Source organism: Gavia stellata, chromosome 18 (assembly GCF_030936135.1).
Source record: "Gavia stellata isolate bGavSte3 chromosome 18, bGavSte3.hap2, whole genome shotgun sequence".
Lineage (NCBI taxonomy): Eukaryota > Metazoa > Chordata > Aves > Gaviiformes > Gaviidae > Gavia > Gavia stellata.
In genome coordinates, this window is record NC_082611.1 from 2,009,615 (window position 1) to 2,031,496 (window position 21,882).

The 21,882-nt window shown below is 48.0% G+C and overlaps 2 protein-coding genes across 2 annotated transcripts; one reads left to right on the forward strand and one right to left on the reverse strand.

Annotated features, from left to right (window-relative positions):
* Positions 1-381: 381 nt before the first annotated feature.
* On the reverse strand, positions 382-5,104 carry GFER (growth factor, augmenter of liver regeneration). Its single transcript, XM_059826419.1, has 3 exons — positions 4,871-5,104; positions 4,285-4,496; positions 382-3,403 (listed from the first exon to the last, which is right to left on the reverse strand). The coding sequence occupies exons 1-3, from the start codon at positions 5,075-5,077 to the stop codon at positions 3,241-3,243; spliced, it is 582 nt and encodes a 193-aa protein (XP_059682402.1). The 5' UTR covers positions 5,078-5,104; the 3' UTR covers positions 382-3,240.
* A 12,417-nt stretch (positions 5,105-17,521) lies between these two features.
* NOXO1 (NADPH oxidase organizer 1) lies at positions 17,522-20,678 on the forward strand. The gene is made up of 7 exons (XM_009822055.2): positions 17,522-17,611; positions 17,727-17,802; positions 18,298-18,478; positions 18,736-18,929; positions 19,235-19,348; positions 19,638-19,755; positions 20,024-20,678. Exons 1-7 carry the CDS (start codon positions 17,537-17,539, stop codon positions 20,676-20,678), a joined length of 1,413 nt encoding a protein of 470 aa, XP_009820357.2. The 5' UTR covers positions 17,522-17,536.
* The last annotated feature ends 1,204 nt before the right edge of the window (positions 20,679-21,882 follow it).

Genomic DNA, 21,882 nt, shown 5'->3' on the forward strand with positions numbered 1-21,882 from the left:
CCACATAAAACCAAACTCTGATCTGATGGGCAAAGACCTGCTGTACAAAATCACTGCATTTTTGTAGCTTCTTGGCCCACAGAGAATTGCGTCAGTTTAGCAGCACAGCAGAAAGGGACCAGTTGCAGCCCCACTTTGTCTCATCAATACACACACAGAGAATCACACCACCTCAGTCAAGCTCAGACAGTAATGTATCAGCATGCAGAAGGTTAGACACACCAGCACAACGTGATGCCTTTTCCTAAGGCCTCATGCAGTAGGGAAGCCAGGAATGAACTCAGTTGCTTTATTATTTTCACATCAACAGGAAATATAATTTGAATACAGATATTTTTAAAACTAGATTTAATCAAGTTCATTTAGAAGAGAATTCACAATTTTCTGTACACGAATACAAGTATCTTCAATAGAAATTCCTTACTTAAGTTTAAAACTTGAGACGTGGTACAAATGAGCAGCAAAATAAATCCCCCCCCTCCCCGCACAGTCACGCCCACAGAGATGACGATATGCCTGAGAAACATCTAAGTCAAAGCTCTTCTGCAAAGCCATAAACATGAGAGAACAAAGTGCAAGCATGTATTTTACCAAATAGCCACTTAGCAAAGTTACAAACCGCCCTAATAACATCCTAGCAGCCACAGCTGGTGGCCTCATTATTAGGAAGCATTCACTAAAGACACCGGCTTCAGCTTTAAGGCTCTTCCCCTACCCCTGCACTGCTGCCAGGATGGAAGAACAGTACATGCTGGCAGAAGGGGCTTTTCCTTCTGCAGACACGTTTATTTTCCTCTCCAGGCTCTTAAGATGAGAACAGATGCTGCAGTATGGTGGAAGGTTACCATGCACCTGCCTATCACCAACCGCTTGCCAGCACAAGGCAGCAGCAGTCCTAGGACTCCGCTGCAGAGGTCAAGTGCACTGGCACAAGTGCCCATTTTCATTATTAAGACAAAAAAGGAGGAGACAGGTGTTTTTACCAACCTGCTCATTTACGCTGAAGCAAATTAGGAAGAAATCTCATCATCTGCCCCACGGGCGATGAAATTGTCACAGAGACGAGTCGAGGGCAGATTGGAAAGGAAGAACAGTAAATTCCTCCTCTAGCACAACCAAGTCCAAAAGAAAATGCCTGTCCACACCCCCAGCTGCTAAAACTATCCTGACAGAACTGCGTAATTTAGGTCATGCCTGACAAAAGGGGGGCTACAGCTTTTTTTGTTGGTCCTCTCCCCACTAGTGGATACCAATGTGCTTCATTTTGGGGACTGAGTTTAATACTAAAAAGACAAAAAACAAGGGCTGGAATTGATTTTTTCTAAGAACCTCAACATGCTAATAAATTTTCTGAGCACTTTTAATAACCTGAATGATACCTTCAAGTCATAAGTCAGACTGCATACTTCATGAAGTATCTTATAACCAGTTTTGTGTTTAGGAACATTATTACGTAAAAAACTTCAAGAACAACCAGTCCATAGAATTTGTCTCATACTGTTTTAACAGGTCCAACTTGAAAGGACTTGAACACACCATAAAACATTAAAATGTATTTCCAAAGTTCTTATTGCTTTTCTAAACACTAAGGAGCCCCATGCACGCAGGTTTGAAGATCAAAATTCTTAGATACAAGCTGTCATCACTCTAATACTATTATAAGAGTACCATTAACGTTTTCAGGTAATACTCCACCAGCAAGAGTAAATTTACAAATGTACTGTAGTGCATGAAATAAGGAAGCTCAGTAAAACATGCCAGAAAACCTCAGCAGGAAGTACAGAAGGAAAAAGCCAACTATTATCGTGGTTTGTGCAAACTCCTGCAAACTTTTCACAGCCAGAAATGCAATACGGGCATGATATCACCATCTATTTTAAGAACTTGAAATTATTTTGACTTTTTTTTTTGTAAGCTGTCTCTTTTTTTATAGAGACGTGTTTATATGCATTGTGGTGTAAATCATTTATGCTGCTATTTCACTTGAATCTGAAATTCATATTTATGTATCAATACACTGATGCAGTATAGCTGACCTAGGAAAAATACACGTAGCATGGATTCTGACCAGTTTCTAGAGGGAATCTACCCTAGAGACTCCTTTGAGTCCCCTGTGCAATAAATACTATGTAAAGCTGACATCGTAGTCGTAAGCGGGACTGAAATACTGCAGGGGGCTTGTAAAGTCCTTTTGTTCTAGAGAGATTTTTAGCTAGGGGATAACACCAAAATATCAACCAGGTCAGCAAGTACCAATCAAGAATTTCAAAACGCAAGTGACATCTCAGAAACACTGTATGCTAAACAAAGCTGAATATGCTTCATTACAGGTATCAGTCTCAAGCTATTTTCATGACAGACAAAAGTTCACAGCAGAGATGAAGAGGTTATCTGCTTTAAGAATAAGTAGTTCAGTAGAACTTATCATCATACCACATCTGGATCCAAAGAAAATCAGCAATCAATTTAAAACATTTGCATTTCACCCAGTTGATACTTCATTCTATTCATCAGATGAGGTTTTTGGTGGGTTTTTTTGTCCTGCTTTAGTTTCCCGTTCTACAATGTCCTCTTACATGGTAAGTTGAAACACACAAATAAAATAAGAAATCTGGGCTCCATAATTCTAGTACTTAAATTAGATGTACCTGCCTTCAGGCTTTTTATCAAAGGAACTGGATCCAAGTTTAACAAAAAGCATTGGAGATCTCGGAAAGAGACATCCAGGGGTACAGACTTGGCACAAAACACAGCATGAGTTTTCTCTATCAGAACAACAGAAATGAAAATCACAATTAATCTCATGTATTTTCAAAAACCATCAGGATAATGCCTGCAAATAAACATAAAACGCCACAGGGCAGCCCTCTACAACTGTGTTCAGGGAAAAGGAATTCTAGTCACAGAAATAAGAAAATGCCCCTAAAATAAGGAAATGTCATAATGAAAAAGTCTCCACGAGTTTGTCAGCGACTTAATTTCACAGGTTTCTGGCAATTCCTGTGTCAAATGTCAGGCCTCAGACCCTCAGGTAATACATTTATGTAATCACTTATCAAAATACTATTAGGATAAGATTTTCAAATTTACTTCTAGAATTGGTTTGCTTTTATTTCCACAAGCCGTATCAGTCACACACACAAGCACGCAAACACACAGTTATTTACTCACACATCTCCCTGTAGTGACTCAACACCAGATTGAATTGGTCTGTTAGATTTTCAAAGCAGTTTCTACGGATTAATCACAACTACCATCTTTCCAACCATCTCGCCAGCGCTCATCCACACGAGAGCAGTCAAATTCAGATTTTCCCAGTTTCCTGTTCACTTCATTATGAAGAAGACACAACCACTGGGAGAAGTTATTTCTGTTGCTAGTATCAGGCTGATTTGTACGTAATCTGCAAACAGGGAAGAGGAAACAAATGTTACTTCTTTAGTCACCAACTTCAACACTCAAAGCAGGCACATAGCACATAAGACAGCCAGAGTCGCCTCTTCTGCTATTGCAAGATGAGTCCCAAAGAGAACCCAGAAAAGAGCACACAGAGATCGGTAATTACCAGAGGCCAAACCTCCACTATAAAATACTGATGGCTGCAACTAACTTGGTTTCATTCAGTGCCTAGTCTTGTCAACTGGAAGACACAGGGGGCAAACAGCTTATCTAGGATAAAAAGCAAGAAGTACTCAAGTTCATCAAAACACTGACTTAAAAAAAAAAGGTAGAATAATAAATGAAAAATATTGAGCAGTTGTTTTGCCATGTGATGCCTGCTAAGTCAGTAATCAGGTTTCAAACTTTTTTTGCGTGTTCATCATCCAGAAAAGAAGAGTTGAAACTTTCAAGAAACAAGGTGACAGTAACCGGAGTAGAAAACTATCAAACATCACAGACCATTTCAGTCTTTGCCTCCACTGCTGAGGTTGCCAATAAAGGGGATTTTCTGGGGTAGAAGAACACTTGCTTCCTGAAAGCCAAATTATTTCAAGTCCCACTCTAATTCCACAACAGAGCACAAGTCCAGTTTGAACCAGAAAATCCCGAAATGGCCTCAGGGAGGCCTTGGAGGCAGCACGCAACCTAACAGCATGAGAAAAGGTATTTGTTTTTTGAGTAACTGTATCCCCAATTTATGCAATAATGGAAGGAACCAGTTCAGGTAGCTACAAACCCTAAATGCAGGAAGAGCTGCTGATATGCAAATAGCTGCTGCAGCCCAGCATTTCAGGCTAACCCCTTCGGCAGCAGCCACCATAAAAACCCGATGAAGCAACTCACCGTTCCCTCAGATCCTCAGCGCAATGCTCGCAGGGGTAAAACTTGGAGAAGAGATTGATGAACTCTCTCATCTCCTTCTGCTGGGCCCCGGTGGGGTGGTCGGGGTAGTACGCTGCCATGGTGTGCAGGAACGCCCAGGTGTTGCGGCCCAGCTGCTCGCTGTCCAGGGGACAGTCCGGCGGGGGCTCTTTCTCCTCCGTGACCGTCGGGTCCTGGAGCAGGAGAAAGGGTTGTGAGGGGACAATGGGGCTTGGCGGGGAAACAGCCCCTTTGCACTCAGGTGGGAGGACAAGATGGGGGGGACAGGCCCTTCACACCCTCAGTGGGAGACGTCGGCAGAGCCCCCCTTCACAGGCGGTGGGGAGAAGATGGCGGCCCCCTTCACACTCCCACAGAGGGGAGACGATGCCCCTGGCCCCTTCACACCCCCAGGAGGGGGACACACAGCCCCATCACACTTGGGAGGCAGGATGGAGACCCCTTTCACAGCTCTGCAGGGGCTGGGGGGACGACAGCGCCCCCCCCCCGGGGGTGACAGGGGAGGCTCCCGCCGCCACCCCCCGCGGGAAAGCCGCCGCCGCCTCACCCCGCCGCCCGGGGCCGCCCGCTTCCTCTGCTCCCGGAGCCAGCTCTTGAAATCCGTGCAGGCTCGGCACGGCTTCTTGGACGGCTCCTCCGCCCCGGAGCCCGCGGCGCCGTGCGGGACGGCGAAGGGGAAGGCGAAAGAGCCGCTCTCGGTGCCCGGGAAGGGTGAGGCGCCGCGGCCCGGGCGGCCTTCGCTGGGCGCCGCCATCTTGGCGCCGCGGTGCACCACGGGCCGGGGCGGCCGCCATTTGAATTGTCCCCCGGTTTACCTCAGGCGGGAGCGGGCGGAGCGGCCCGGCCGGCAGCGCGGGGTCCGGGGCCTGGGCCTCGCTGTACCCCCGGCCGGGCGCTGGCTCAAGGGCCTGGGCTTTTCTCGGGTTTGGGTGAGGAGGCGCGGCCTGGGTGTTCGCCGTTAAACACCCACACACAGAAGTGCGCGTTTTTTGCCAATACAGCAGCAGGCGCTGGGTTTGAATCTTGTGTTTGAGGAGAACAGGGCGGGTTTTCCTTCAGATGGCACAGCGATGTGAGCTTCCCGCCAGCGCTTGGTCCACCTCACATCTCTATATATACATATACTGTGTGCGGCGGAGCTCGTGGCACAGAGCAGCTCTCCTACGTGCCAGCGGTGGCAAAGGGAACCTCAGCGTTATCTCCAGCACAGTGATACAGTCAACAGTGTGATTTAAAGAATAAACAAATGGGTAACTCAATTCCAATTCATGCAGCTGTAGCAGAACACACCCATCTCAAATTTTACGTGTGTTAACACGTAACGTGTGCTTGTAAAACAATATTGAGGAAGGATTTACCTGCCTCTTCAAGAGCATTTGCACATGTTACACAAGGGCAGGTATGTTGAAGAAGTGAGCCCTTGCCTGTGGCTGGGTGCTGCTGGGCTGCTCAGGGATGAAGGAGAGCCCAGGCCTTGCCCCAGCTCTTCGGTCTCGAGTGGACATTCAGCAGCTTTCCTTTTACTCCTGTTGAGCCACAGGCTTGCAAGCACGTGAGGATGGTGACCCAGCTCTCAGCGAACCTGTGCGATGGTCCAGCAAGGCATCAGCTTCAGAGCTGGGTCTCCCACTCCATGGAAAGGTTAATTAGCTGCAGCTTGGCACCCTGCTAAAAGCGCCGATAAAGCTTTTGGCCAATTCATCCTGTAGTCCCGTGGGTGTGACTGCCTGAAGCGCACCCCACAGCCAGGCTCCAAGACACATTGGCCTTGGGAATTTCTTGGTGGGGGTTCAGAGGATGAAAAGTTGGAGGGCAGCACAGGCTTGCTCTTTTCCTTCTTTTTGGCTTGACGCTGTTCTGCTGTTAGAGGTTTTGAGGCCACAGGATAAGTCTCCCACTGTGGACAATGCTCTAGAACGTGAATTTTGTGTCCACTTCCACTTTTCACCTCTTCATGTCCTGCAGGTCAAGTGGAAAACATGATTTTTTTGTTTAATGCAAAGAAATGTATGGCCGGGATGGAGGTGGACCAAAATATCGTCTTAAGAAATCTTGTATTGGCTGGCTGGGATAGGTTTTTGCCTCCCCTCCCTCCTTCTCTTCCCCTTCAGGCAATACCATCCCTTTTCACATCCCTTCAGGCAGTCATGGCCTGGGATCTTTCTCCTTAGCAGCTCCCACCCCTACAAATAGCTGTACTTCTCCACATCCTATTCCTTCCAGGCTGTTTCGTAGCCTATTTGAAATGCATGTTGAGTCTTTTGCCTGATGTTAAGTGCTGTTGTGCCACAAATTCTGTAAAGACACAATTTGTATAAAAGTTGCTGGAAAAAGTACTGTTCATTTTCAGCTGTTATCCTCTGGTATATTTAACACAGCATGGTGTGAAATGTTTAGTAGGTAATACATAATTTTAGAGAAATGCTTCAAAGACTTACCTCCAAAAACATTTCAAAACTAGTGTGCTTTATGTGGAAATGGCTGATCCGTTTCCTGGTCTGCGTAGCACTGAGCTGGTGATCTGGATCTCCATCTTTAGGCCTCCTATTTACCAGTGCTCCATTTTTTTATTATTTGCAATTTCATGAGAACATTTCTTTGCTGATATTTGTGAGGGAGGGAGAAGAGACATGAGTAACTGATAGGAACTACTAAAATGGCTTTGTCTAAAGTTATAGACAACTATATATCTAAATTTCACGCACGAAGGAAAGATCAAGTAGGGGAAAAGACATTCTTTACGTTTGTTTTCCTAACCCACCAATAAATTTTTAAATGATGTTGATGACCTTGGTCTTTTTTTTTAATTCAGGAAAAAAGATATGCTGGCATCTGGAAGAGAGACCTGGGGAATTTCCTACGGAGCTTTATTGCTTAGCCTTCAAGCAATCAAATAGTTGCAGAGATGTTTCGAAGTAAAAGCAATCTCCTTGTTTGGCTGTTAGCAGTCTGTTTGCTTCCTCGTTAGTGATTTCATTTATTGCGTTAGTTAAAACATAAGCATGTCTTATTTTTATTTAAAAGGAAAAAGTTCATAACCTGGAAAGAAGCTGTTGCTTATGGAGGAGGGATTTGTGCTCAGTGTTGCTCCCCCTGACCCTTTTCTGGTCAGCTGTAAGACCAGAGCTGGCTCTTCGGGAAAAGGTGCTCCCAGTTTCCTCTATTTGCCCTCACTGCCAGCATCATCTTGTTTCAAAGCAGGTGAGGGAAAAAAGTGGAGAGATGCTCAGATTCAAATCAGGGTGAGGAAATCCACTTTACTGTCTCTAATTGAATCCAAGCACAGAGCCTAATTAATTCCGTCTGAAGGAAGGAACTTAGCGCAGAGCAGAGGAAGGATGCAGCAGCCCTCATTCCTGCTCTCCCTTGGACAACCCTTCTGTTACATCCTGGCAGGAGCCTGGTGGGTACCCCGTGGAGGGTCCCGATGGGTGCCGGTGTTCAGCCACGTCCCTTGCCAGGATTGTGTGACACTGGAGCATCCCTGCGCGTCCTCGCACTACCACTGCCCCGTCTGCTCCGAGTCTGCCCGAGGATGCTCAGACCAGGCAGAGGGGCTGCAGTGTGGGTGGGCAACACGTGAGCTTGTGGGGGACAGAGCCCTGGGGCCGAAGGAAGCTGCGATGAGCCCCGGCAGGCCGGCGTGGTGCACCCACCTAGCCCTCCGGTTCCAGCACTGTGATTTAGGAGCTGGCAGTGTGGTAGAGCCTGTTACCAAATGAGCTTCTCACAAAGACTCCTCCTAAGAGTGGCTGCTTCCCAGGGACAGGGAGCAAAGCACGGCTTCATCCCGTGCACTGCCCGTCCGAGGCTTCCTTGGTGCATGGTCCAGGCACCTGCCGACAGCGGCATCTTGCAGTGCTCCTGGGTGTGGGCGCTGCCAACAAAGCACCTATTTTTCAATTACTTACGTCTGTGAGACCGGGCTCACTGAAGTCTAGTGAATAGGTGCCTCTTCCTAACAGCCGCTTAATCCATGACTGGAATAGGTTAATGTGCAGGACAGCAATGACGGTAATTACCAGGAAGCATTAGTAAAACCCGCGCTTGAGCAAATGCAAAGGGTGTGTTTGCCTTTTTCAGAGGAAGACTGCTGTTTGATGTTCTGCTCTTATCTTTGGCTAATCTTGCTAAACAAGAGCTTGGGAACTGGCAGCTAACTGGGTGCACGGGGAAGGAAGAAGAAACTGGCTGGCGACGGGACATGACCCGTATTTGAGGCCAGACACGCATCCCTCTACTTGCTCTCTAGCATGAGGGCGGCAGCTGGGGCCGGACACCCCCCTGGGGCCGGACGCCCCCTCGGCCCTCTGAGCCCCGCTGCACCGCAGCCAGAAAGTCAAGTCAGGATGGGCAAAATGCATGGCATAAGCATACCTGCAGTGAGCTTTGGGCGAGGACAAAGGCCTGAGCTTAAATGCAGCTCCTGAGCAAAGGAGGGGAGACCCCCAGGAGGGGAGACCCCCGGGAAGCTTCACGCAGCTCTTTTCCCACCAGCGTGACCCCAGGTTACAGCAGGATGCTCATTTATATATGGGCATGATTATATCTACAGAAAGGCTGCTAATTTTCAAAGATAACTGGCTTAATTAACAGAGGACAAAACTCTTGCTGCTATCCTTACAGTCCACTTTCTAGGATGCAATGGGATTGTATGGAAACGTAACAGCCTGCAGGGCCAGTGAGCACGGACTGCCTGCTGGCATGGGTTTTGCTCCATTACTGCAATAAAAAGTTAGATTTTTACTAGAGAACAAGGAATAATATTCTCAGAGCCTTCTGCTTCATTTGGGAACCTAAACACCACTGGCTTTTCATTAGTTTATTTAAAGTTCTTTGAAAAAATTTACCCTCTACCTCTCGGGATTCTTACCTTGTTTTTTGTTATGGTTTTGTGGATAGCTCCAGTTGAATGTAACTGTTGCCCTCTCCAGGGGAATACACCAACAGGAAGCTGACTTGTATTTGCATGTAAAGATGTGAGCCGAAAGTCCAACCTGTTACAAAGCCAGCATCAGGAATTAGTCATGCAGTTATTTGTGAAATTACAGTCAACTAGGAAATAGCAACAGAAAAAAGGTAAGTGAATCCTATTGAACAGTTTTGCTTGTGTACAAGAAATGCATCACCTGCAAACTTTGTAAGGCATGAATTTATCTCCCAATTATCAGGAAGGATATGTGTGCCATACTGACACACTTCACTGCCAGTGAACGGGTGAGACGTTGATCTCAGTTCAGATCTGTCCAGAACTATTAAAATCTGTTCAAAACAGTCTGAGGTGTAAGACTTTGCACAGAGTATACCAAGACTCTGCCTTGCACAAATCTGGGGGTCTATACCCAGAGACTGCAGTACGTTATTTTAAAGTTTGTGCCGTTTTTGCATGTGGATCCTCTTGCTGATTAAAATGAGAATTCAGAAGTAGCGGTGTGTGCATTTACAAGGGCAGGGATAGGGAGAAAAATTATTTTCCGTAAGTTGGTACAGCCAGTGCTCCGACGCTTCTGTCATGCTCCAGCCTGTCTCCGACATCCCAGACTCTCTCCAAGCATCCATGGAATCAGTTAATGCATTCTGAGCACAAACACAGCAAAATTGGGTTTTTTCCTTTTGTGCTCTTGAAAAATAAAGCACAAAGTCTTCAGCAAGCAGCTCCCGTTCCTTGTGGCTTTGCGAAAGGAGACTGGCCCGACTGCCCTTTGCGAGTGCCGGGAGAGCTCAGGGTGGGCTCCAGCATGGACAGGGGCTTCTGCTGCTGCTGCTGCTGGGGCAGAACCGACTGCACGATGGGAGCACCCTTTGTTTTACTAAGAAGATGCTATCTGAAGTTCATTTAAAAATGTTGTAGCATGCTGTTTCCCATGTGGATTTTGAGGGTCCTTCCTTATCAGAGACTCCCATTTTTGTCTCCTAAAACTTAATGAGCCTGTTGTTATGAGAGCTGTGCTTTTAGAATCGCTTGTCCTCTACAGGACAGGTACACCTGGAGGGTTCTGTCTTTTTCCTCATCCTTTTGCAGCTCTCCCTGATTTTGAGGTGATTCCTTTTTCTCGAAGTAGGTCAAAGCAAGTGGACAGTAGTAACTCTCAATCAGTGGTGGAGGAAGAGATTTTTCTCAGATAACAATTGCTACAAGAATCTGTTGAATCATTAAGAATTAAACATTAATGAAACAACAGTTCTCCTTCCACATTACTCTTCTCCCCGCCAGGCTTTTGACTGAAGATTAAATACTGTCTTCACTGTTTTCTGAAGAGGGCAAGGAACACAAAAGTCTTGCCTTCACTCTGAAATAAAGGTGAACTTTTAACTTGAACTACCAGCGCTGGTGGAAACCCCAGGAGAGATAAGGCACTTTGCATATTCTGCTTATCGATTGCAGTGGGGAATGAGGAAAGGGTAAGAATAGGATGAGCATTTCTCTGACTAATCTGGGAGGAATACAATGGTCTTGTCTCTCGTCAGACTTTACCATATTTAGCATGAAGTAAGAATAGATTTCGCCCAAGTGAAAACAGTGTTTCTACATGTTCACCGGTGCTTGCTTCGCTTGCCATTGGCCATACAGGTTGTATTGCTGGGGTTTTCCCCCGTTTCGGAACGTGCAGGGCAGGCTGTGCACTGCGGAGGTACAGCCTCCTCGGGGCTTGAAACCCCGTGGAAACTCAACCCACCCTTCCATCTCCCTTCACATCCTGTAGCCGGGTCCCAGCATCTACACATGCTGTGCTGCTCTGTACCACGCAACGCACTCATCAAACACCTTTTTTTTTTTTTGCTCTAGGAAATGATGCAGGAAACTTTCTCTTGTGGCAGCTTAAATTACATTCTTATCCTTCCTGGAAGTTTTCTTCTTGAATCATGCTTTTGTCCTTTGCATAACCTTAGTAAAACATGCCACTTTTACAAAGGAGCTATGAAATTATTGCAACAAGTGCTTGGTAAACAGGGGCCAGTCTGTCGTGCCCCGGGCAGCGAGCAAACCTCCTGCGAAAGGCTGTTATCTCCCTGGGCTGGGCAGCTGGATCCCAAGGGCATTTCAAGGAAAATTTGCTCTGTTGCTTTCCCCCCTTTCAGCAGGCCCGTGCGAGGTTTGAGGGAGTTTGATGTGATGCTGTGATTTTATACCATGTGTCTGGCTGCGGCCACGCTGTCAGTGACCAGGGCAGGACAGGACCCCCGTGTCCTGAGCCCTGGTCTCCTGCATGGGGGCAATAACCAAGGATGCCCCAGGCACGAGTGCATCGCAGGAGATTGCAGAGTAAAAGGAGTGGGACTCATGCTGAGGTGGGAGGGTGGCAGAGGAAAGCAGAGACAGGCACAGAGCAGAAAGGAAATGCAAGTGCCCGAGGAAGCCAGCCCCTCTCCACGTGCTGGCTCATGAAGCCATGGGGATTGCGTGCAGTTTCCTTGTGGAGAAGGCAGATCAAGGGCTTGTAGAAAATGAGCACTGTCTTTTCCCAGCACTGCTGTAGGAGGCTTTGCTGGCTGGGACTCGATCTAAGACAGCTCAGGTAGCAGCACTGCAAAATTACTGTTTTCTTCCTTCCAGCCAACACTGCCTTACCAGCCTGAGCTGGTGGAGAACGGAGACACACACTCAGACTTAATGGATCTTCAGTCTCTGTAGCAGGCGAAACGGTTATAAGCTGCAGCAATTCACTGTGATCCGAATGAAAACTCGGCTTGCAGGTATTGCAAAATGCATTCTTGGTGCTGTGCACACACTGAAAGTTACTCACCTGGAAAGGAAGGTCCTGCACACCGCCCCGGTGCAGGTACCTACCGCCCGGCTCCCCTGAGCGTACGTGCAGTGCCAGTTACCACAGCTCTTCATGCTTGAGCCCTAATTCTTTATCATGAAGTAAATCTGCCTGTGAGGAGTTAGTGAACCCCCTGCATTGAAGATGGACGTGCATCTTCTGAAGCTCCTGCAGTGCAGCCGCTGCGGGGGGCGGAGGAGTGCTGCGCCACTGCGTGTGCTCAAAGTACTTCTGAATTGGATTCATCTGGCGACTGAAAAATGCTTTAGTGCCTGCAGCAGCTGCTGAAATGAGGAGGAAATTAAATACCTTCTTCTGGATTCGATATTGCAAAATCTCTCATCCCAGCCTGTGTGAAAGTTCAACTGCTTCCTTTGTTTATGAGGTGAAGGATAGTTTTGTCAACTCCAGTGTTTGATTTTTTTTTTAAATTTTCAAATAAGGGTCTGTTTCTCTATTTATTGGAAGTCTAAAACCCCTTTGTACTCTTAACATCAGCTTTTAGCAGCTGGGCTTTTCATTAAAGGTGCTGATAGGTCATGTGTTATCGCAGGTGACCTTCAAGAACTGTAAAGGGCAGGTTTTGATCCTGAAGATGATGGTGGGAAAAGATGACGCTCTCCTACCGGTGTCGTTCCAGGCGAGGGCCCCCCGCGGCTCCTTTCCATATCTTTCTTGCAACCGTAGTATCTCGAGGGTGGTTTGAGGACTTTTTCTCTCTTTACCTTTCCCTGGTCAGTGAGTCTAACCAGCAGCGGTTCCTCCTGTGCTGGGCGTAGAAAGAGAAATGCGTGATATAGGGTCCCACACATCTGTAGCTATGAGACGTATAGGTCACTAACCAACCCGGACCTGACTTCTGTACGTGGTAAAGGATGTTCCTAACACAGCTCCTTCTCTTTTTTTTGTGTGTGCATTTGTGACAAGGCCATTGCTTGTTAGACTTCGAAAACGGCTGCGGTGGAGCTGGGGAAGAGCTGCCTTTGGCTACCCCCAAGGGCTCAAACTCTACTTCTGGCTCTCGTCAGACACAGTGAAGGATTGGTCCAGGCGCTTGTCCCACCTAGGCTGCTCCACTCTGGTTAAACACACCGGATTAAGTTATTCCTTATCCATAGTGAAATGAAAAGAAAACCAGACCCTCAGGCTTTATTCATCATGGACATTTTACAGTCACTGGAGGGAAGTTGGTCTTGCAATGGAAATAGCGGAGGGGGCAACCCGGGTGGCCAAGGGGACTCCCTGAAGCCACTGGATGATCTACCCTGTCCTTCAGACCGTGCGGTCTTTGGGGCAGGGGCTCTGGTGTGACTCCCCATGACTATACCTTAGTCACCTTCTGTGACACAAGCAGTATTTCATACACCCAGAGCAGCTGTTTATGGCGGCGGTGATGTTCCTTGAGTAGCAGGAGGCCGAGCTCCACCTTTGCGTGGCTTCCTTGAAGCAGGCTGCAAAACGGCTGCAGTTATTGTGGAGGAAAACTTGCGTTTCCTCAGTCTTCTCAAAGCTGGGCAGTCCGCTCCTATATATCACTTGTTAATTTATGATCTCTTTTGTACCTCGTAAAACGACTGAAGAAAAAAGTAACTGCTGTCCTCAAAAACTAGGTCAATAAATACTGATGATGAAATAGCAGCACCCAGCAATACTGCCTGAGTTTTATTTGTTTTATTTTTTCCAGGCAGACCACTCCTACCCTTCAGTTAACGATTACACATAAGGAGGTACCAATTTGTGGCAGGATGATATGGAAGAAGTAGAAAAGACAAAGTAAATTTGATGTTATGTCAGGAAAATGGTTTTGCTTGGGTTTTTTTTTGTAAGCGTGCCCAAATGTAGCCAGCAAAGAAGTGGAATTGATGGCCTCTTCTAATCAGTTATCCATCCTTCCAACCAGAAATGTCCCTGACGGGTTTTGCGAAGGAGGAGCCGTCCTGGTGTTGAGGAGCGCTTGTGCTCATCCAGAGGCAATCTGGCACGGCCCTTCCTTCGGTTTCGCAGATATCATCACTTTAGACTAATATGACGTGACTCATTAGATCAATGTCTTGAGCAGACAGTTTCTTGACATCAAACTTGACAACAACGAGGCAACAATACTGCTGTAACAGCTGCAGAGCCTTGAGCCAAGCTCTCCGGGTGGCACCAGAAGTGTTGTTGTCTCTGAGTACTGCCTGGCCATTCTCCCCTGCTATATCTCTGTTCTGCATTCCAGTGACCTTTGCTTCTGCAATATGCTTTCTCAGTAACTAATTACCGAGTTTTGAGTCGTTTTGCTCATAATTTGCTTTATCGGAGATCCCTGTCACCAGCCAATCTCCAGAAATCACCAGAAAATCATCTCTCCAAGCTGCATGGCTGGCTCTTCAGTCCCAGGTGACTTGCCAACCTCCATGTAGTTTCACCTTCCTGTTGTAACATTTCACAGAATCACAGAATCGCAGAATCACTAAGGTTGGAAAAGACCTGTAAGATCATCAAGTCCAACCACCAGCCCAACCCCACCATGCCCACTAAACCATGTCCCGCAGTGCCACGTCCACACGTTCCTTGAACACCTCCAGGGATGGTGACTCCACCATCTCCCTGGGCAGCCTCTGCCAGTGCTTCACCACTCTCTCTGCAAAGACATTTTTCCTAATATCCAGCCTGAACCTCCCCTGGCGCAACTTGAGGCCATTTCCTCTTGTCCTGTCGCTAGTCACTTGGGAGAAGAGACCAACACCCACCTCACCACAACCCCCTTTCAGGTAATTGTTTGATTGTCTTTTCCATGTCCCCCTTCTGCTTGAATCCCCTGAGAATGGCGAAATACAGCAAAGCCTTTGGAACTAGCAATTGCCAAAACCGAGGCCATTTCCTACTCTTCTTGTTTTCACCGGCACCCGCAGTACCTGCTGATGTGGAGTGACATGCTGTCTGAACCTCCCCTGGCCGTCTCCTGTCATGCAGAAATTGTAGCTCCTCTAAGATCTTAACAGTCTTTGATTTTCCCATTCAGGGTAAATATGTTTAAACATTTACGCTCTTGGAAATATGTTGTGTTTTGTGTTTGCTCTGAGACAGGAAACCAATCAAATGTGCTTTGTTGAGAGTCTTAGTTCCAGCTATTTCTGTGAGCCACTAACAGAGCCATGTAAAGGTGAGTTTGGCCCCGGCTTGGCTGCCAAGGAGAAGCCGGTGACTGTGGGTATGATGACAGGGAGTCGCAAAGAGTTTTGCCACCTCGGAGACTGGTAGCTTCTAGATAAGCACGATCATAGGCAATAAACTCGCTGGATGAAGTGATTTCCATTCTCTCCATAAAAACCCTACCTTTTGAGCCAGGTAGATTTAACAGCACATGCTTTTGCTGGACTCTCTGTGAACAGAGGGCTGGAGGGTCCAATTCCGGGGCTGTTGAGGGCGGTGAGCTGCTTTGCATGGCGTTTCCACAGGGCAGCTCCAGTCCGGCTGCGGGACCCAGGAAATGCCCTGAAGATGCCACCAAAGGGGTTTTCCCACCAAACCTGCGCACGGGACCGAAGCGCTCTCTGCTTTCCCTTCCCAATGGAGGACAGATATCCAGCAGCATTAGATCGAACTGCAACGAAAACACTTCCTTTTCCCCAGAAACTGCCATCCTGCTGTGCAGGAGCAACCTCACATGCTCATGAAACACAAACCAAGGCCGCTCACCATATTTTCTGGCCATCCAAAAGGAATCCTGTTTGGCTTCCTATTCAGATTCGGGGCGGGGGGGGGGGGGGGCATTTGGTAGATGAAAAATCACCCTCAGCTGTCATTGAGGGTTTTGAGACGCGAGGTGTAACTGGAAAATGAAAGGGAAGGCAGGGCTGAGCCTCTCAATTTGGGCTCCAATAATGATAATGATTCAATTTAGGCTTCATCAAAGAAGAGGGGGAGGGAGGACGGAGAAGGCGGTTTGATCACACGGATGCCCATCAGCCAAGTCATAACCTGAGGCATGCTAAAGGCAGCAGTTCAGTGAAAGGACAGGCTTCCCAGCACTGCAATTACCGGTCCTGAGGTGCCTCCGGGCAGCGGGAGCTGGTCTGTGGGAAAAGCTGCTGGTCGCCCTGGGTGGGTATGGACACCTGGCTTGATGCAGGACAGAGCAGAGGGCGCTTGGAGCTGAGTCTCCATCGCCTATCTACGCCTGAGAAGCTTTGGGACTTTTTCAGTTACACCCCGAGGAATGTGTTTGTTCATCCTTTGCTCCGGCAACGTTGGCATCAGCATCTCCCATTAATTTCTGAGAGCGTGCAAACGTTGATATAGCCACCAGAAATCCCTTTGAAGTGTAGTATCTTAGCAGATGGGACAAAACAGCAAAGAAAAGAGCTTTGTAACAACTAGCACACACGTCAAGTTGTGCCTGATTTGTGCTTTACAACAAGCCATGCTCTTCATCAGTTTTTGGGACTGGTGCGAGCGCAGCCCAAGCCGCAGGCAACTCCGACAGGCACGTCCATGCCGTATAGCCGTAAAGACACCACGTCCATTCCTGGGAATATACTTCACTTCACAGCAGGAGCTGCTGCCCCAGTGACCTCCCTGACACCCCGGGATGATAAACGGACCCTGCCGCAGGGCCAGGTTCGCTTACTGGCGTTATTCTAGTGAGGCTGTGATAAGATAAGATGTTTCTCCTCTGAGCTCTCTGAACTATGCCCCTGCCATCTGCACCCGGGAGTATTTGCGTACTAAAAGCAGGGGGGCAGGTAAGAGGCACGCGGTAGTTTGCCAAATTACGGAATTTCTGCCAGGGTTACTGGGCGGAGGAGGAAGCGCGGAACGCCTGCGCCCTGCCTCCCGCTGCGGTGTATTTAACCACGGGAGTCGTGCCTGGAGCCACATCTCTGCTCAGCCTCCAGCTGCCCCGGGGAGCGAGGAGCAGAACTGGGGAAGATGAGCTGCGGCAGGTACCCAGTGGATGTGAAGGCTGTAGGCTTGATGCAATGCAGAAAGCAGAAGGTACTTTAACGGCTTTTTTGCTGGATTTTTCTTTTTCTCCTTAAATATTATCTACAAATCAGGAAACTAGAGGGCTTTTTGAGTTACTCTTGCAGGGGTATGTTTGCTCAGTTCCCCGCAGTGTTGGGGTTAGAGCCTTGTGATCTAGGACAGAGCTCTCTGGGACTTGTTTTTTAATGGGCTTAATATCATAAGAAAATGGTTATCTTGGATTCTGCTGTCTTTCTGTTCGCAATGTCATAAATTTCTTCTGGTTTCAACAATGATTAGCCATGTGGGGCCCTAAAATTAAGGAAATATTTTTATAGGTCTAATGTCTAATATCATTTTTTAATGTGACAGTCTGGCAGCCTGAAGCCGGAACTAAACCACAGGTCCTGGCAAATGCTCATTGCTTGAAAGCATCCAATGTTGGACACGGTGATTAAAAAATGCATTTCTTTTCCCTTCTGTTTTTCCAGAACTACATGATGTTTGTGTCTTGGTCAGATCAGAACAACATTCTCATCTACCGGACATTTGAAGACTTTAAGAAATTCCATGTAAGTGAATATTTCCCTGAAAATAGGATTCCCATCCTGGGGAGCAGGGGGAAGCAGCACAGCTGTGTGTCGGGGCTGCGAAGCATCACTGTTCTCTCCTCCCCCTTGCTTTTAGAAGGAGCTGAAGAGAAAATTCCCCATCGAGAGCGGCTCACTCAGGAGATCTGACCGGACAATACCCAGGTTTAAACGTAAGGAGAACAAATCTCTGATGGACCAACAGACTGTTGGGACAGTCATAACTGATGACATAGACTTCAGTCTCTTGAGTCTGACCTTCCTCTGGAAGAGATTGACAGCTCGCTCCTGCTCGCAGCATCGTACTGCTGGGTTACACCAACATGTTTGGGTCTATTACTGACTTAAAATAACTCAGAAAGATTTAATTTTTTTTTAATAGATAATTGCACTTTGTAAATTAATATCACACTTTAAATATTGGCCCAGAGCTCCTTGCAACATTTACATGTGAACAAAGATAAATTTTAGATACTCAAAAATTGTATCAGGAGCTATTAAAAATGATGGGGAGGCAGAGGCAGCTGCTGTGTCGGCTTCTTACAGTTTGGGCTTGGGCAGGGAAGGGTGGTAGGTGAGGGCACCCCGAGTTCAGGCAAAAGATGCTGCTCTCAAGGCATCCAGATCCGATCTTGTCTTAAACCAGCTTTGCCCTTGTTATTTTAAAGATGCAAATGTGAAGCAGAGGAAGAGTGGGAAGCTGAACAGGTGCCTGGAGATACTGAAACTGCTGGAAACTTACTCCCAGCAGCTGCTGAAAACAGATGCTAAAATCTCCCAGGGTGAAGATGTGATTCAGTTTTTCAAGGCACAGACCCAAGACCTAGATCCCTCCTTTCCTGAAAACAGGTAGGAAATCATGTTTGTATTTTTTGTTTGTATGTGTCTTCATGAAACAGAAATGTTATAGAATACAGGTAGAAGAGAAACAGCAGTTACACACCGGGGCAGCAGAGCAGGGAAGTTCTACTGAATGCTATAATGCATGTTTATGTTGTTTCTGATGCTTAAGCTTTTCTTAGCCTACTGCATTTTACCAAAATTAATACTAAACTCAAACTTCCATGTGAGTTTTCAGTAAACTGATGTTAAACCTTACTTTTCAGTGTTGTGATCATGCCATCAGAAATTGGAGGGGAAAAGAAAAACCAGTCACGGCAGCAGCTCTCCTCTATCACACACCCCCAGGCATCCCAGAGCTACAGATGCATCGAAACCTTTGAAACCAAAGACTCAAAGAACAGGACTTTCAAAGTCTCTAAGAAGGAAATTGTTGAAGTGTTAATCAAGGACATGACTGGTATGTGCGATAGGGATTCTTCAATTTCAGGGACGGATGGTGTAGATCGATGCGTAGCTTGGCGAACGCCAAGTTGGTAGCATCACGGGTGCGGGTGGGTGTTTGTACGTGGGGCATCCTTGCCCGGATTTACACGGGAGGGAAGAACGAAGCGTCAGCACGGCATCGGCCAGGACGGAGCCGGTCTGCAGCACGTGCCTCCTGTCTCTTGTGGCAGAGCAGCCCCTACCCAGGGCTTATGGTCATCTGTCTACTTGCAGGCTGTTAAAACCCTTTTTTTTTTTTTTTTTTGCTGTTTGCTGCAGGATGGTGGCTAGTAGAAAACGCAGACAAGCAGATAGCCTGGTTCCCAGCCTCGTACCTGGAAGATATTGACGTCCACAAGGACATCCAGAATGCCTTGAACTCAACCGAGGAGGGTAAGTCTGCTTCTGGCTCCCTGGGACACCACGTTCCTCCTTCAAAAAATGAGTTCTGCAAAAACCCCACTGCTTCAACCATTGCTTGGAGTCCTTGCCTGGATCTCTGGAACTCTGTCTCTTTTGATCAGCTCTGCCATCAGCCGTGGGTCTCCGAGCAAATCAGTCCCTCACAGGGACACTTGCCCTGCAGCTCTCGCTCGCTCCCCAGGGCTGCTGAGCTGGTCAGTCACAGGGATGGAGGCATTTTCTCCACAAGGCAAAAACGACCTCCCTCTTCTCTCTGCAGGCAGCCTGTACTTTGTTGTGCAGGCCTACGAATCTCAGAAGGCAGACGAGCTCTCGCTGAACAACGGTGTCGTTGTGGAGGTGGTCAGGAAATCTGACGATGGCTGGTGGCTGATCCGGTAAGGAGGCATTTCCGAAGCTCTTGTTCCCTGAGGGAGCCGGTTACCTGCTCAGGTGCTTCTTGCCTGCTCCTCCCCAAGCGGGGTGCAGAGGAGCTCCCCCCAAGTTGACTGCCCTTGGCTAGGGATGGTTTTCCCCTTCCCCCTGCCCCGTGTACCCCATTGGGCTGAGTCCTCACCTGCTTCCCCTGGGTGCTCTGCTCGGCCCCCTTGGTCTGAGTGGGGAGAAGGGCTCTTTTCAGTGTTGCTTTTCATCCTTCCCCCTCAGATACAACGGCCGTACTGGCTATCTGCCCTCCATCTGCCTCCAGCCCTACAAGAATCCTCACCACAAGCTCCAGACCATCATAAGCTGCGGGCTCAATGTCTCCACCCCGAACCTCTGCTCCTCCCTGACGGCTCCCCAGCCCCGGGATGAGGCCGCGGGACAGCACAGGGTGCAGGCTTGCTCTTCCCTTGACCACACTGAACAGGACATGGGCTCTCTGAGAAGCAGGTCAAGGTCTCTGCCCAGGGCCAGCTCCACCCCAGACCTGGAGTTGGACAGCTCGTCCCTCAGCTCGGGGAGCGACAGCGAGCGGGATGGCCGGCTGAGCTGGAAGCCTGACTTGTCGAGATCTCTGCCCGAAGTCGAGCAGACCAGGAGCTCTCCCCTGGGGCATGCCTTGGCCATGCACAGCAGCAAGTCTCCACACCTCACCCACAAGGACAGGAACGATTCTGGCTTTGTGGAGTCATCTGCAGCTGATCTAAGCTACTCCTTCACCGACCCCGACTTGGCCACTTGTGTCCCCAAGGTGCCCGTGCGCCCCTCAGCCCATGAGATCCTCCAGAAGTGCAGCACTGTCACGAAGCGAGCCGTGCAGCAGTCTTCCTCCCGGCCAGCTCTCCAGGCTCTGCTCCCTCTCCCGAGCGTGCACTAGGGCTCCTGGGGGGATGCACAGACCCGGCCCCAGGCCAGCACCACGACCGAGAGCCAGGCACCCTCCTTGCCAAAGTCCCGCAGGAGCCGTGGGCAGCGACGCGGGGAGCGTCAGGGCTTGGGACTGTTGCTTTCCAAGGACACAGTTAGATCCTGACAGAACACGCACGCAAACATTGCTTCCCTGGGTAACACCGAGGGAGGCCGGGGAGCCAGGAGGCACTTCACTGGAGTTAGTGGGAGAGGATTTAGTGGTTTAACTTATCAGGGGAATCAGGGCAGCTGCGGATCTGGCAGCTCTTGTGTCAGTTAGAGGTCACTTCGGATTCAGTTAATTCTCCCTGAGGCAGGTATTTATCCTGCAGTGTAGTAAGTGAAAACTTCACGATCATTCTTGCATTAGTCCCCACGCTGCAGCTAGCTGGCGGTGTGTTACAGCCACCCCAAGAGTGGGAGTGAAACCCAGAATACGTGACTTAGTCACCCAAGAGATCCAGAGCTACAATTACTGGCATTGGGTAGGGAGGGGATGGTGCAGCCACGTGAATGTCATTTATCTGAACCCCCTATTTTTTAAACTCTTTTGGCTGGATCTGCTGAATGGCTGTGAGAACAAAAAAAAAAACCTGTGGGCTCGGAACCTTTTCTCTGACTGTTGTCTACACGATGGCTGTGCAGGCACAGAAACAAAGGTGGTTGTAGTACAGCTTGTTTCCCAACTGCGTAAGGGGGCCAGAGCTCGTTTTTATGAACAAAACATTCCCCTTTCAAGGGGGTGTGATAGTTACTGAAACAGCAATTCTCATCCTAAACTCATTTGCTAGAATTGAGTTAGAAAAATAGCTATAGGAAAACTTAAGGCTTTTACATAGATTGCTACCTTTAATTTTAGTTATTCTCTCAGGTATCTATTAACGTTTTTCAAAACAAGCAATTTAACCAACTTGTGAGGTGTTTATGTTGTTCTACATTTTATACATTTTTGTCTCTGAAATAAAATATATGTAAATATCTACAAAGACCGCTTGTTTTTTATACTTCAAAAATTTGCTAGCTGGGGAATTAAAATTGTGCTTATCTCCCTCCCAGACGCCAACATTTGGGGCGGGCACAGTTGAAAGACCTGCCTTGGCCCAGGCTGCGTTCTGCCCAAGCAAAGGAAATATTCAACATACGCACTGCCTAGCTGGGCTTTGGGATATGAT

Coding starts and splice junctions, on each gene's coding strand:
- GFER (XM_059826419.1), bottom strand. CDS start 5,077: ATGGCGGCGCCCAGCGAAGGCCGCCCGGGCCGCGGCGCCTCACCCTTC. Junction 4,497..4,870: donor GGGCGGCCCCGGGCGGCGGG/GTGAGGCGGCGG, acceptor CTCCTGCTCCAG/GACCCGACGGTCACGGAGGA. Junction 3,404..4,284: donor GCTGAGGATCTGAGGGAACG/GTGAGTTGCTTC, acceptor CCCTGTTTGCAG/ATTACGTACAAATCAGCCTG.
- NOXO1 (XM_009822055.2), top strand. CDS start 17,537: ATGATGTTTGTGTCTTGGTCAGATCAGAACAACATTCTCATCTACCGG. Junction 17,612..17,726: donor AAGACTTTAAGAAATTCCAT/GTAAGTGAATAT, acceptor CCTTGCTTTTAG/AAGGAGCTGAAGAGAAAATT. Junction 19,756..20,023: donor GATGGCTGGTGGCTGATCCG/GTAAGGAGGCAT, acceptor CTTCCCCCTCAG/ATACAACGGCCGTACTGGCT.